Source organism: Panthera tigris, chromosome D4, assembly GCF_018350195.1.
Source record: "Panthera tigris isolate Pti1 chromosome D4, P.tigris_Pti1_mat1.1, whole genome shotgun sequence".
Taxonomy (NCBI): Eukaryota; Metazoa; Chordata; class Mammalia; order Carnivora; family Felidae; genus Panthera; species Panthera tigris.
This window is the reverse complement of record NC_056672.1, coordinates 45849004-45863179: the sequence shown is the minus strand read 5'-3', so window position 1 is coordinate 45863179 and position 14176 is coordinate 45849004. Positions and strand designations below refer to the sequence as shown.

General features: G+C 44.3%; 1 protein-coding gene across 3 annotated transcripts in view; it reads left to right on the top strand.

Annotated features, from left to right (window-relative positions):
• LOC122233051 (cyclin-dependent kinase inhibitor 2A-like) overlaps positions 1–12670 on the top strand; it is a 31173-nt gene extending 18503 nt beyond the window's left edge. The window contains exons 1-3 of one of the 3 annotated variants that reach the window (XM_042964189.1): positions 5861–5883; positions 10018–10324; positions 12490–12670. In XM_042964189.1, the coding sequence (XP_042820123.1) occupies positions 10021–10324; positions 12490–12503 (318 nt within the window). In that variant the 5' untranslated portion in view covers positions 5861–5883; positions 10018–10020 and the 3' untranslated portion in view covers positions 12504–12670. Of the gene's footprint in view, positions 1–5860; positions 5884–6336; positions 6488–10017; positions 10325–12489 lie in introns of those variants that run through there. The other 2 variants (XM_042964187.1, XM_042964188.1) reach the window with 2 other exon arrangements.
• Positions 12671–14176: the final 1506 nt, after the last annotated feature.

Here is a 14176-nt window from a genome sequence, read left to right as displayed (position 1 = left end):
AGTCTCTTATTCTAGCTGGGTTCTCCAGGCTGATGAAATGCTTCTCTAAGTCCTACTCAGCCCAACCCTTTCTCCTAGTAACAGATATTCTAAATCTTCACCACTCTCACTTCCTTTTTTTAAATATAAATTTTTATTTAAATTCCAGTTAACATACAGTGTTTTATTAGTTTCAGATGTACAATTTAGTGATTCATCACTTACATACAAGTGCCCTCCTTAATCCCCATCACCTATTTAACCCATTCCCTCCCCCCCCCCAGGTCTCCTCTGGTAACCATCAGTTTGTTCTCTATAGTTAAGAGTCTGTTTCTTGGTTTTTCTCTTTCTTTTTTCCCCCCATGATCATTTGTTTTGTTTCTTAAATTCTACACATGAGTGAGATAACAATGGTATTTGTATTTCTCCGATTGACTTATTCTGCTTAGAATAATACTCTTAGTTCCATCCACATTGTTGCCAATGGCAAGGTTTTATTCTTTTTGATGGCTGAGTAATATTCCATTATATATATTCCAGTATAAATTCCGTTATATATGTGTGTGTGTGTGTGTGTGTGTGTGTGTGTGTGCGCCCCCCCCACACACACACGCACACCACATCTTCTTTATCCATTCATCGGTCGATGGACATTTGGGCTCTTTCCATAATTGGCTATAGTAGATAATACTGTCATAAACATCAGGGTGCATGTATCCCTTCGAATTAGTATTTTTTGTATTCTTTGGGTAAACACCTAGTAGTACAATTGCTGGATCATAGAGTAGTTCTATTTTTAACTTTTTGAGGAACCTCCATACTGTTCTCCAGAGTGGCTCCACCAGTTAGCATCCCCACCAGCAGTGTAAGAGGGCTTCCCTTTCTCTGCATCCTCACCAACACCTGTTTTTTCTTAATTTTAGCCATTCTGACAGGTGTGAGTTGATATCTCATTGTAGTTTGGATTTGTAGTTCCTTGATGATGATTGCTGTCGAGCATCTTTTCATGTGTCTGTTGGCCATCCGTGTATCTTCTTTGGAAAAAAGATGTCCATTCATGTGTTCTGTGCATTTTTAAGTGAATTATTTGGTTTTGAGGTGTTGAGTTTTGTAAGTTCTTTATATATTTTGGATACTAAGCCTTTATCAGATATGGCATTCACTCTCACTTCCTAATCCACCATCTTATCCTCACTGCAAACAAGCCAGCCACTTTGTTCATGAAAGGAAGTGCTTCAACTTCCTCCCTGCCTTAACCTGTTCTTCTTTCTCAAATCTAGCTGTGCCTCCTGCGTCCAAATTCATGACTGCTCTCTGTGCCTTGTATTCTATTTCTTCCTGACTTTTTAAGGACCTCTGGTTCTCAGAAATACCTTATCTTGCCTGGGTCCTCGACTTCCCTTTTTTCTCTTCTGGCTGTCCTTCTCTTCACCTGGCACCTTTCCTTGTGTGTGCTCAAGCCTCCCAGCCCTGCCTCCCTTCACCCTACATTGCTGTGAACTGTGACCACTAAGCTGGGAAAGAATAGTCACTCCGGGTTTTCCAGCTGACAATCCGCGCAGCCCTTCCCACCTCCTCTGAAGGCTCTTCTTCGGGGAGTTTATTTCTCCAGTTTCTCACCATACATCCCAGTGAATTATTTTCAGTGTTCTTGAACTTCTATGCCTTTTCACACGCTCTCACCTTTGCTTGGAACATCTTGCTCCTCCTTTTACGTCTTTAAGCTCTTGCGCCATTCTCCAAAGCCAGGGTCAGCTTTCAGCATCCGTGCAGCCTGGGCCTGAGCCACCAGAAGTTTCGTTCCTTTTTCACTTTCCTGTGTCATCCTCTGCTTCCTTTTGCTTCCACACATATTACATGCAATGCCACATTTAATACCTACAGCAGCTCTTTGAGGCATCTGTATCTCACTTAAACAGATGAGAAAACAGACCCAGATGCATTAAGTAACTTTGTTCAAAGTTATAGGAGCATTAAATGAAAAGTACAGGTTTGAACCCAGGCAGTCCTACTCTAGAACCATTATGTTTAAACACCCCCCCCCCCACCTCCATGCTCCACCATTAGCCTCTTAAGTTTGTCAAATGAATGAACAAGTCTTTTTCTTTTTGTTTTTTTTTTTTTTAACATTTATTCATTTTTGAGAGACAGAGAAAGACAGAGCATGAGTTGGGGAGGGGCAGAGAGAGGGAGACACAGAATTTGAAGTAGGCTTCAGGCTCTGAGCTGTCAGCACAGAGCCTGATGCGGGGCTTGAACCCATGAACCCGTGAGATCATGACCAGAGCCAAAGTTGGACACTTAACCGACTGAGCCACCCAGGCACCCCATGAGTCTTTTTCTTAAAAAATTGATCAAAATTAAACAAGTTTAAATTTCATAGCATAGATTTTCAAAACTGCCAAGGCAACACAGACCTAAATAAGGCCATGATATTCTCAAGGAAGAAGAAAAGTAAGTTTGGGAATGATAATAACAATATGTAGCAGCACCTGGATGGCTCAGTGGGCTAAATGTCTGATTCTTGATTTCGGCTCAGGTCATGATCTCACTGTTGGTGAGTTCAAGCCCCACATGGGGCTCTTCACTGTCAGCATGGAGCCTGCTTGGGATTCTCTCTCTCCCTCTCTCTCTCTGCCCCTCTGCTGCTCCCTCACTCTCAAAATAAATAATCTTTAAAAAAAGATAATATGTAATAAGTTTAGGATTAAAAAAGCTCTTTGGTGTGTATCATCTCATTTTATCAACTTATGAAATATATTACAATTCCATTTTACACGTGGGCTGAGGCTGGAACAACCAGCACCAGGTTACATTTTATGTCTTCTGAGGTACTGGCCTTCAGGTATTTACTGATATGGAAGAGTAAATTGGGAGTATGTAGGCTCTTTAAAAGAAAAACTAGGAGAGTTTTACACTATTATTAACTACTTACTTATGCAAGATTTCTAATGGAGTAGGGGATCAATTTCTAGAACAAAAGGGCCACACCCAGGGATGCCATAATCTTTTGGGAGCTCCACTGCAAGTGTCAGAGTTAGGATATACCTGTCTAAAAAAAGTCAACCTCCATGTCTGTTTACAATTCATCAGTGGATGTTTTAATATGGTTCCTTTACCCATTTCCTTAAACAACAGTCCAGTATATTGCATAAGAGTTTAATGAGTTCTTTTTAAAACTTTTTTTAATGTTTATTTAGTTTTGAGAGAAAGAGAGAGAGAGAGACAGACAGACAGACAGACATAGCTCGGGTGGGGGAGGACCAGAGAGAGAGGGAGATACAGAATCTGAAACAGGCTCCAGGCTCTGAGCTGTCAGCACAGAACCCGATGTGGGGCTTGAACTTAAGAATGGCGAGATCATGACCTGAGCCAAAGTTAGACACTTAACCAACTGAGCCACCCAGGAGTCCTTTAATGAGTTTGATGTAGGAATCCATTGGTGAGTTTCAGAAGAATTTCTGAATTCCCTGAAAGTTATATTCAGAAATACATGTGCAAATGAACTCACTAGTTTATATTTTTAAGTTTATTTATTTATTTTGAGACACACAGAGAGAGCATGAGTGGGGTAGGGGGCAGAGAGAGAGGGAAAATTTTAAGCAGGCTCCACAGAGTCAGCGCAGAACCCAATGTGGGGCTAGAACTCACAAGACTGTAAGATCATGACCTGAGCCAACATCAAGAATCAGACGCTTAAGTGACTGAGCCACCCAGTCGCCCCATGAACACACTAGTTTAAAAAAGTATTGCATACTTTTTTATTTTATTTTATTTTATTTTATTTTCCTTTTATTTATTTTTGAGAGAGAGTGCAAGTAGGGAAAAGGCAGAAAGAGAGGGGGACACAGAATCCAAAGCAGGCTCCACGCTCTGAGCTGTCAGCACAGAGCCCGATGCGGGGCTCGAAGCCACAAACCGTGAGATCATGACCTGAGCTGAAGTCAGACACTTAACCAACTGAGCCACCCAGGCGCCCCGCATACTTTATTTTTTGAGGAGAGGGTCTATAGCCTTCAACAGATTCTCAAAGGCCTACTTCCCCTGTGCCAAGATTAAGAAGCATTTTTTTTTTGGTGATGGAAGCTAATTTTGATACTGGTGTAACAGCCAGATACATTATAAGGGAAATCTGTTCCTCATTCCCATTACCACGACTACTATTTTCCCCTTCCCTATCATACAATACCTTCAGTCACATTAAAAGAATTTTATGTCCTTTTTTTGTTTTGTTTTTTAGAACTTTATGTTCTTAGCCACAGTTTGAATTTTCCACACCAATATTACTGAGATAATCGATAGGTGCCTAGAAGAAAATATAGAAAGCACAGTAATGCATTTTTATAACAGATTTTAACATTCCATAAGTGTTTTAACTGGCATCATTTTATTTTTTTAAGTAATCTCTAAGCCCAATGTGGGACTCAAACTCATGACCCAGAGATCAATACTCACATACTCTACTGTCTGAACCAGCCAGATGCTCCTTAATTGGCGTTCATATTTTGCCTGAGCTAACAGAAACTGAAAGTATTCTGGGAGCTTCAGGAAAAGTCACCTACGGATTGAAACATAAGTAGAACTGGATTCAAGTAGAGCTGGATTATCTATTAGGGATATTAAGCATGTGCCTTAAGGCATCAGCAAAGCCTGAGCAATCTTTTAAAAATAATATATATTGCAAAATATATTAGCCACAGGAAAAAGTAACAACCACAGGTAAAATGAGAACCTCACTGGATTTTCTTTTGCTTGCTATATTCTCAGTTGTTTAACTGTTTATTAAATTTGTGGGTGGTGGAGGGTATCCATTATCTTTTCAGTGAGTAAGGTCTGCTTGGCCTTCCCTTTTATATAATATTGATAATTCTATCCAAAGCATTTTAGTCTCTGTGCCTCACAACAAGATTGTAAAAGAATCCTCAAAATGGAAAATTTAAGAGCTAAGGTATTATTAGCTTAAGATGTGCTGCACTGTTCTAAATGCTTATATGTTCAGCAATTCATTTAAAACTCACAACAGCCTTATGAAGTTAGGGACTACTCTTAGCCTCCCATTTATAACTAGGATAATTGTAAGGTTTTTTTTTTCTAGTAGGAAGGAGGGGCGGGGGCGGGAGAGGAGCGGCCCCAGGACATTGCGTGACCCTGGTCTCTGAATCACTAAGCAACTCTGCTTCTAGAGCTCTGAGCACTTTTTAAGGTCTAGGAGTAATTATTTATTTAGAACAGAGTCTAGCAGCCCAATGACTCCCTTGCCAGTTTCCTATCTGCTTGTTGGCAGAAATCTCCATCATCCCTATTAAATAGACCTCATCTTCTCGGAGCCAACCCTTATTCAAGGCACTAGTACCGGGCATTGCACAAGTCTTGGAAAAAAGGATTTGCTGTCGACATCCATTTTACACGTGTTATGTAGTGAGGACAGGCTGCTGGCCGGGCGGCCGACTCTCCGAAATGAATGTTTGAGCTAGGATTTCTGGCGTAATGGGCCCAGCACGCAAAAACCAGGTGTTGAGTGGTGAAGGGGGAAGAGTCATCTAAAACTAGGAAGCCTCCAGCAGCCTGGGGAGGGGGCCGGATACAGTTAAACCGGGTCCGACTAGGCTAGGGTCATGATCTCACAGTTCGTGGGTTCGAGCCTCCTTCGGATTCTGTATCTCCCTCTTTCTCTGCCCCTCCCCCCCCCTCAAAAATAAACAAACATTTTTTTAAACTTAAAAAAAATTAAAGTAGGTAAGCCACGCAGTGCTACCAGTGATACCAATGCTGGGCAGGGCTCCTACTGCCAGAAGAGTTAGATGTTTCTTCTGATTAAAAGAGGAAGCAGTACTTTGCCTAAGACATCAAACACCCTGGTTCGAACTTGGCAGTTAGGAATCCTGTGCGGCTTTCAAATGCGAGGTAGTAGTACAGGGGAGGAAGGGAAACAGGGGAGAAGCACCGCTTTAATCGCGGGAACTCGCTCGGAGACCGCGTGCCTCCGCTGGGGGCGGGGGGAGTGCAGCACCGAGAGGAGGGCGGGCGGGGGACGCGGGGGCGGGGGGGTAGCAGGGGAGGAGCCCCGGGCTCCCTCTCCCCCAGGGCCGCGTCCCGCTCCTAGCGCCCGTCCCCCCGGCCAGCCGCAGACCCCTTGACAGCAGAGGCCCCGCGCGGGGCGACTCCACCGGGTGTCACATTCGCAGCGAGTTAAGGGCGGACGGCGCTCCCCGGGAGAGAGACTCCTGCAGGAGGAGGGGAAGGGCAGAGTCTGGGGGCCGCTTCCGCCGGCCGGGGAGGAGAGAGGAGGGGCGGGCTGATCACGAGAGGCCGGGGCGGGCCGCTGGCGACCGACAGCCCCAGAAGAAGGGAGGGAACGGGACAGCGAGCGCTGGAGAGCAGCATGGAGCCCTTGGCCGACAGGCTCGCGACCGCGGCTGCACGGGGTCGGGCCGAAGAGGTGCGGGCGCTGCTCGCGGCGGGGGCGCAGCCCAATGCGCCGAACCGCCTCGGTCGGAGCCCGATTCAGGTGGGTGAGCCGGCCTGCCAGCCGCGGGAGAAGGGGGTGGCGGGCGCCTTTGGAGCACAAGGTTTGCAAGAGAGTTGGTACCGGTGAGCGTTGCGATTCTCGGGTAAGGGGAGACTTCCTGGTGAGTTCTCTGGTGGAGTTTGGAGCGGGAGCCCCCCCTCGTCCAAGTCCTGGGGGCTTAGGAAGCCGCGGGAGGAATGAGGAGACCTTTGGGGTGCAGATCTGTATAATGTGGGGAAGATCCGGGCGGGGGGAGCCTATTTGTGTTAATATAGTCCGAGGTATGTTCTCTATCAGATATACAGTTACGAACGCTTGGGGGTAAAAGCAAGATTTTTAAGAAATGTAAAGTTTGTTGGGCCCACTTAGCTCGGAATTCACAGACACCTGAAGGGAGCTGACCATCTTCCTTGCTGGGGGGGGGGGGGGGTTGCAGTGGAAACCTTCTGCTGTTTTTGTTGAATAAATATCAGCTGAAATTATTCAGAAGCAACTATATATTGTGTTTATTTTTTATTTTAACCGAATAAAGAAAATATATGCTTGTTGTAAGAATTTAGAAAATACAGACATATATGAAGAAAAACGTTAGTGTGACCTTGCCTGAAATGTTGTCAATTTACTCTTTTGCGGGTATCTCCTATTTTGTTATTTTTAACTTTTATTTGTTATAGATTAACTTATTTGGGACAGAGTTTTAAATTCCTCATTGTTCAAAAAGGTTGTTTCTCCCCTTCTCCAGTTTGGGGGGGGTGGGGCGGGGGGAAGAGGTATTTGTCGTTTTTGTTTGCTTTCACTAACTTCCTAAATCCAGGCTAAAACAAAACGAAACAAAACAAAAAAACGATTTCTTCCTGGCAGTCACCCACCCTAGTTTTATTTCCAGTGTCGACAGTGATTTCTAATTCTGAAAAATAAATGTATATGAAAGAAAGGTTCGCACAAACTCCAGCGAAACGAGACAAAGGAAAGTAACTGTACTTGCAATTTCACAGATTTCATGAGTCCATCTTCCTTTCTTGAAACTATGCTACGTCGAACAAATTTTACACATTTTAAAATACAGATATAAAAATAGGGGCGCCTGGGAGGCTCAGTCGGTTAAGCCTCTCGATTTTGGCTCAGGTCATAATCTCAGAGCTCTTGAGTTGAGCCCTGCATCCGGAGCCTGGACCCTACTTCCAGTTCTGTGTCTCCCTCTCTCTCTGCCCCTACCCCGTGCTCTCTCTCTCTCTCTCTCTCTCTCTCTCTCTCAAAAATAAATAACATTAAAAATCTTTTAATAAAAATAAAATAAAATACAGATATGAAAGTAAAACCAAAATGCCTTAAAACTTGAGATTATTTGGGATTTGTAGTGTGGAGAGATTTTGAGAGTAGAGAGAGGTTTTGTGATAGAAGAAAAGCATGAGTCCTTTAAAAATAATGCATGCATGATTCCTAATTTGATATCTCGAAAATTTTACCTGAAGACTGAATTGGCCTTGAAGTTCTGGAATATGTTAGAAGAGACTTCATTTGTTTAAATACAAAAAGAAAAAAATAATTGGATAGTTAGTTTTAGCAATTTTTTAAATAGGGAGGCTAAAAACATAGAGAAAAGGGGGCATGATTTTGGTTTAGAACCCTAACCAAACTTGTGTTTAATATAAAACTATTTAGTTTATAGAAAATTTTAACTACTTCATGGAACTCCATGTCTTATCAAATGGATTTAACACTCTGCAAATATTCATTTAATTGATTCTTTTTCTTTTTGCTTTGGATTGCTATATTTAAATGTTAGGTTTCCTTTCATACTTTAACATGATGAAAACACTTAAAAGCAATTAAATGATGAAGCACTTCATTGGATAAACAGAACGTTTCATCTGTTATATTTTCACTTGCATCATATACAGACATGGAGGTTGATGTCTTCTAAGAACAGGTTTTAGACATGTGTTTCCTAGCTCTGGCACTTGCACTAGAGCTCCCAAAAGATTCTGGCATACTTGGGTGTGGCCCCGTTGTTCTGGTAGTTGACCCTATAATCTATTAGAAGTCTTGTGTAAATAAGCAGTTAACAGTGTGAGAGCTTTTCCAGTTTTTCTTCTAAAAACAGTGCATTGTTCTAATGCACTGCAAGGTTTTTTTTTTTTTTCTTTTTGTAGCTGTAATTTGATTCACTTACATATTCTCTCTTTTTCCAAATCAGTTTCACTTTCTCTAGGACAAGAATTAACCACCACACTAGAACTTATTATGGTTCCTTGGTCTAGAGAAATTAAATAATTCATGTTTAATACACAATGTAACTAAAAATAAGTAATTCCTCCTTATAAGTCACTGTTGTCTAGCTAATATAATCAAATAATGGTTACCCTAAAAAATAATTATCTATCACTGCCATCCACCATGCAACACTCAAATTATAAGGTTGCTGTGATTGTGGATACTATTTAAAAATTCCTCTTTGGTGATGACTTTGTTTCAAAGATGATTTATGAAGCAAATGACGGGAGCACCTCCTATTTAATGAACTCTCAGAGTGTAAACTTGGAAAGTTGCTTAGTTTCCTATTTCTGCTATAACAAATTGCCACAAATTTAGTGGCTCAAACTAACATAAATTTATTATCTTCTAATTCTGGATATCTAAATGGATATCTAGATATCTAGATATCTAAAATGGATCCACAGGGCTGCATTCCTTTTGGAAGTTCCAGGGGGAGAATCTGTTTCCTTGCCTTTTGCAACTTCTAATGACCATCAACATTCCTTGGCTCATGGCCCCTGCATCTTTTCTCTGACCTCCATTCTTAGATCTTTTCTCTGTGACCTTCTTTAAAGGAAACTTATGATTACCTTGGGCCCATCCTGGCAATCCAGGTTAATCTCCCTCAAGATTCTTAACTTAATCACATCTGAAAAGTCTCTTGCCATGTCAGGTAATATATTCACAGCTTTCAAGTGGACATCTTTGGGAGGCATTATTTAGCTTATCACAGGAAGGAATTTGGGGGCTGGTTAGGCAAGCCTCATCTTATACTTAAAGAAAGTGAATTTCAATATTCCGGGAGGCTTAAGTATAGATTAAAAGTTTTGTAAGAATTAAAGGTTAGTTGTTTTCATTTTAGCTTTCTAACGATTATCTGTACTTGGATATACAGCAGAAAAGCATATAAAATCTCTGGGCCTTATATAACTGTACCAAAACGAGGGGGGAAATACAAGAGATCAGGCTGTTGTTAAGCCAGTTTTGTCCCTCACCATTTTGCTGTTGTCTGTGCATCTGGCAGTGTTGTGTGTGTGGCTGGAAACCCACAGAAGTTTGGAGAATATAATGGAATTCAATGTGTACAGAAGATGGAATGAGTATACTGGAGAACTAGCTAAGAGAGTTGGTAACTGAATGCAAATAGAGAGTAACTAGACACCAGTTGCTTGTACCGGAGTCTGCGCGGGGAGGAGGCTTCACAAAGAGTTTCTCTAAATGAATCTTGCCCCTTCCACCTGTCACCGCCCTGACCACTCTGCTCTCTCCGGCAGGTCATGATGATGGGCAGCGCCCGCGTGGCCGAGCTGCTGCTGCTCCACGGCGCGGACCCCAACTGCGCGGATCCCGCCACCCTCACCCGACCTGTGCACGACGCCGCCCGGGAGGGGTTCCTGGACACGCTGGTGGTGCTGCACCGAGCCGGGGCGCGGCTGGATGTGCGCGATGCCTGGGGCCGCCTGCCCGTGGACCTGGCTGAGGAGCGGGGCCACCGCGACATAGTCCGGTACCTGCGCGCAGCCACGGGGGGCACCGGAAGTGGTAGCCACACCAGTACAGACGGTGCAGAAGGTGTCGCAGGTGAGGTGGAAGATTTGAGTTGGACCCCGAAGAGCTTCAGCATTCCACTGCACTCCTTTTTCAGAAAAGAAAGCTGGCGCCGGGAGAGCAGGATCTTGGGTTCCTTGTCAGCTCTCACACTGCCATCCTGTATAACAACCCCAAGAGTCCAGTCTCGCTGCCTGGCCAGGGCTATGGACAGGCAATAGCCTAGAAGGATTTCTGCACTTTAAAACCCATCCCATAAACCGTGCCCCTATCCTCCGCCCCAAATACTCACCCTCCCCACAGCTCAAGGACTTGACTAAGGAGCATTGATGACTCAGGAGGCTAGAGGTCTAGTAGCCCCAGTTCCTCCAAACTAGCTGGCAACCGCATCCATTCAACTGCTCTGTGTCCACATTAGCATGGGTAGCTGGACCAGCCCTGCTATTTCTACAACCATTTGCACGTGGCATCATCTGACAGAAACCTATCACTCCCAGCTCTATTGCAAAATTCAACTAAATCTGACCCTCAGCTCTGTGAGGTGTTGTTTTCCAGAGCTGTCCAAGGGAGAGAGACCTCTCCAACCCTGGCAGTCTGCATACGGGGATTTGCTGCACTCTCTGAGAAACAGAGACCCTCTCTTAAGCTTTTCTTTCTCAAGCCTTTTTTTCTTTGTGAGAGAGATCACTGAGAGGGAGATGGCTATATGGTCCACCTTGCCTTCTCCTACAACCACAAGCCTTCTCTCGTGGCCCTGTTTCTCCACCTCCACTCCAGCCTGCCTGAAGTACCAATTTTCCTGATTTTTTTTTCCTGAAGGGAGAACCATTATATATACATGACAACACGATTATTTAAGGTAAACCATGACTTTGAAGATACTGAGATCTACTCTATTTTGGCTCAGAATTGGGGCACTAGGCCCTCTGGGCCTTAGGGGGACCTAGGAGGACAGAGAAGAGAGGCTCCCTCTGGGTCCTAGACCGGTGATGCAGCGAGTGATGTGCCTTTGACAAGAAGCAAGAAGATCTCTTTTAGCCTGCCCACCCTCTCCTCCCATTGAAGCTTGTATCCGGACACAGCGTAGGACGAGTGTCCAATCATAGGGCTGCTGAGCGGCCCCGAAGAGAAGGATTAGGTGATTGAATCGAGTCACAAATACATATTGTAACCCTTTATAAGCAAAACTAAGAGATTTGACCAAGCACACAAGTCCCTCCCTCTCTCCCTGCCTCCCTTCTCTTTATCCTACTACACGACCTCCATTTTAGATGGGGCACAAAAATGAAGGAGACAAAACAGGAGACTTGCCCTCATAGAGCTTATATTCTGGGAAACAGACTTTAAACAATATATTTTCAGAGTTAGTTTGTAAAACCAATTTAGTTGTAAATAGGGAGACAGGATTAGAGTGCTCAGGGAGCCTGATGAGAAGAGATTAGCCACTGGAGGCAGAGACACATTCAAGTCGCAAAGACTGTGGCAGGAATGAATGTGGCGGGTTAGGAGGACAGAAAGGTGGGCACTGGAGCGCGCACACAAGGAGATCAGGGAGGAGGGCAAAGGCCAGATAATGTACCAGGCTTGTAGGTCAAAGAAAGGATGTTGGGTCGAAACGTGGATTTTGAGAAACTTTAGCATGCCATTAGTGGGTTTGGGAGAGGGAGCCTAGGGAGAAAGAGGACAGGGCTGGAACTGAAGTTTCTAGATTGCCCAGCCGCTCCTAAGCCTCAGATGCCCTCTGCTTACCCGTGTTCGGCGAATAGCCTGCAGACGCGCCAAGAGCGAGGCGGTATTTTCACGCCCTGCGCTAGGCGCTGTGCGCGGCACGGCCGCAGCACGCGTTATATACCGGGATTTTCCTGTTGCAAGCCTGCGAGGCGGAGTGACCGCGCGCTCTCTGCCCTCGCCTGGCGGGCCCGGAGCTGCTGGCGAGCCCGAGCAGCCAGCCGCGCAGTGGACGCGATGCGATATCAGAGAGGCTGAGGAGTGTACCTGCTGGCAGGGTCTAGCCTTGGTGGACAGACCCTGTGCCGAGGGTTGGTGGATATTGAGAGGAGGTGTACATGCCAGGGAAGCCGTTTGAGAATCTTGTCCATAAATGTCTACCAGGTGGGAGATTACGAGAGAGGAGGGATCGGTCGCGCCATTCTTGACTTCTGGTTTCTAATGTCTTTTTCTCTTTCTACCGCCTGCAGACAGCCGGACTTAAAGAATCATTGAGATCTGAAGACCCCTCAATATGGTTTTGATCTTCCGTCACCCAAGAGAAATAACCCCATCCCACCCAGCTCTTCCCTGCTTTCTTAGTTGCCATATATCAAATAGCGCTTTTTAAATCTGCCTTCCCCTTCCCCTAAATTTACATTTGTATTTCCATTTATACATTGTTATAAAAGCTAAAAAGCAACACTGTTTCTGCCTTTTTATTACTGGGTTAGAGTTTTCTGGAGCAAGTTCTTAGGCCCTGAAAACACATCTATGTGGGCACTTCCTCTTTCCAGCCTGGCACCTCAAAGGGCACTGTTGTTTTTACAGACACTTGTGAACTAAAGATACCAAACTTAAACGGGTTACATGGCCTTTCCTGTGTCCAGCAGCCATTAAGTGGCAGTGCCAAAGCTCACTTTTTAAAAAGTGTTTTGTTTACTCATTTATTCAGTCAACATTTACTGAGTACCTATTATGGCATCTTGCCATGGGCATGGGAAATGGAGACAGATATCAATTAATGAACCCACAAACGCATGACTAGAAATTTTTATGCCGATTTTATTGACTAGAAGGTAGTATTGTTTCCAAAAGATAAATGTACACTGCAGTAAGAGTATATAGCATGGATTGTAAGACATCTGAATTTCAGATGATAAAATGTCAAGAACTGGGTCTTAAGATCAATGAAATGGGATAAAAAAGTGATGAACAGAAACTCCAGGGAGACCTCAGATTGACAGACTCACGGCTGGCCTTCCCCTACTTACCTGGCTGCAGGAGTTGAGCCCCTCAAGGTTTGGGGCATTTTGCCCAAATCTTCAAAGCAAGCATGTGACTGAGCCAGCAAAGTGTGGTCTACAACCACAGAGCCTGGTTCTGCAGTATGCTGGGGGCCTGACTGAGCTGCCCCCAACCATGCCCAGCGCAGCTTCCTGAAACCCTCCCACAGTGGTTCTAGAGGGCTGTGAAGTAGCTACTGACCGTCACTCAAACCAAAAGCAGCTCCAGCTTCTCTGCCATGGCAGAAGGAGGAATGTGGCTTCAACTTCAGCAGAGGCCAGGAGGCCATGCTGCCTCCTCTGCAGTAGAGGTATCATACCTTCATTACTTATTTTTTTGAGGTGCAATTCATATAAAATTAATAATTTTATGTGTATTTTATTTTAATGTTTATTTGAGAGAAAGAAAAAGGGCATGCACTGAAGAGAGAAAGGAGAGAAGCAGAGAGAGAGAGAGAGAGGATCCCAAACAGGCTCCATACTGAGTGTGGGGCTCCACATGGGCCTGGATCCCACCACCTCCAGATCAGGACCTGAGCTGACATCAAGAGTTGGATGCTCAACTGACCGAGCCACCAAGGTGCCCCAAAATTAACAAATTTAAACCGTACAATTTGGTGTCATTTAGTCAACTCACAACGTTGTGCAGCCATCACCATTTATCTAGTTCAGAAACGTTTCCATCACCTCCAAAGGAAACCCTGTATCTATTAGGCATACTCATTAAATACTCCCTGTCCCCAGGCCCTGACAACCACTAATCTCCTTTTGTCTATGGATTTACCTATTTTGGACATTTCATGTAAGTGGAAGCATACAATATGTTGTCTTTTGTGCCTGGTTTCTTTCATTTAGCATTAAGTGTTTGCAGTTCATGCATGTTGTAGCACAT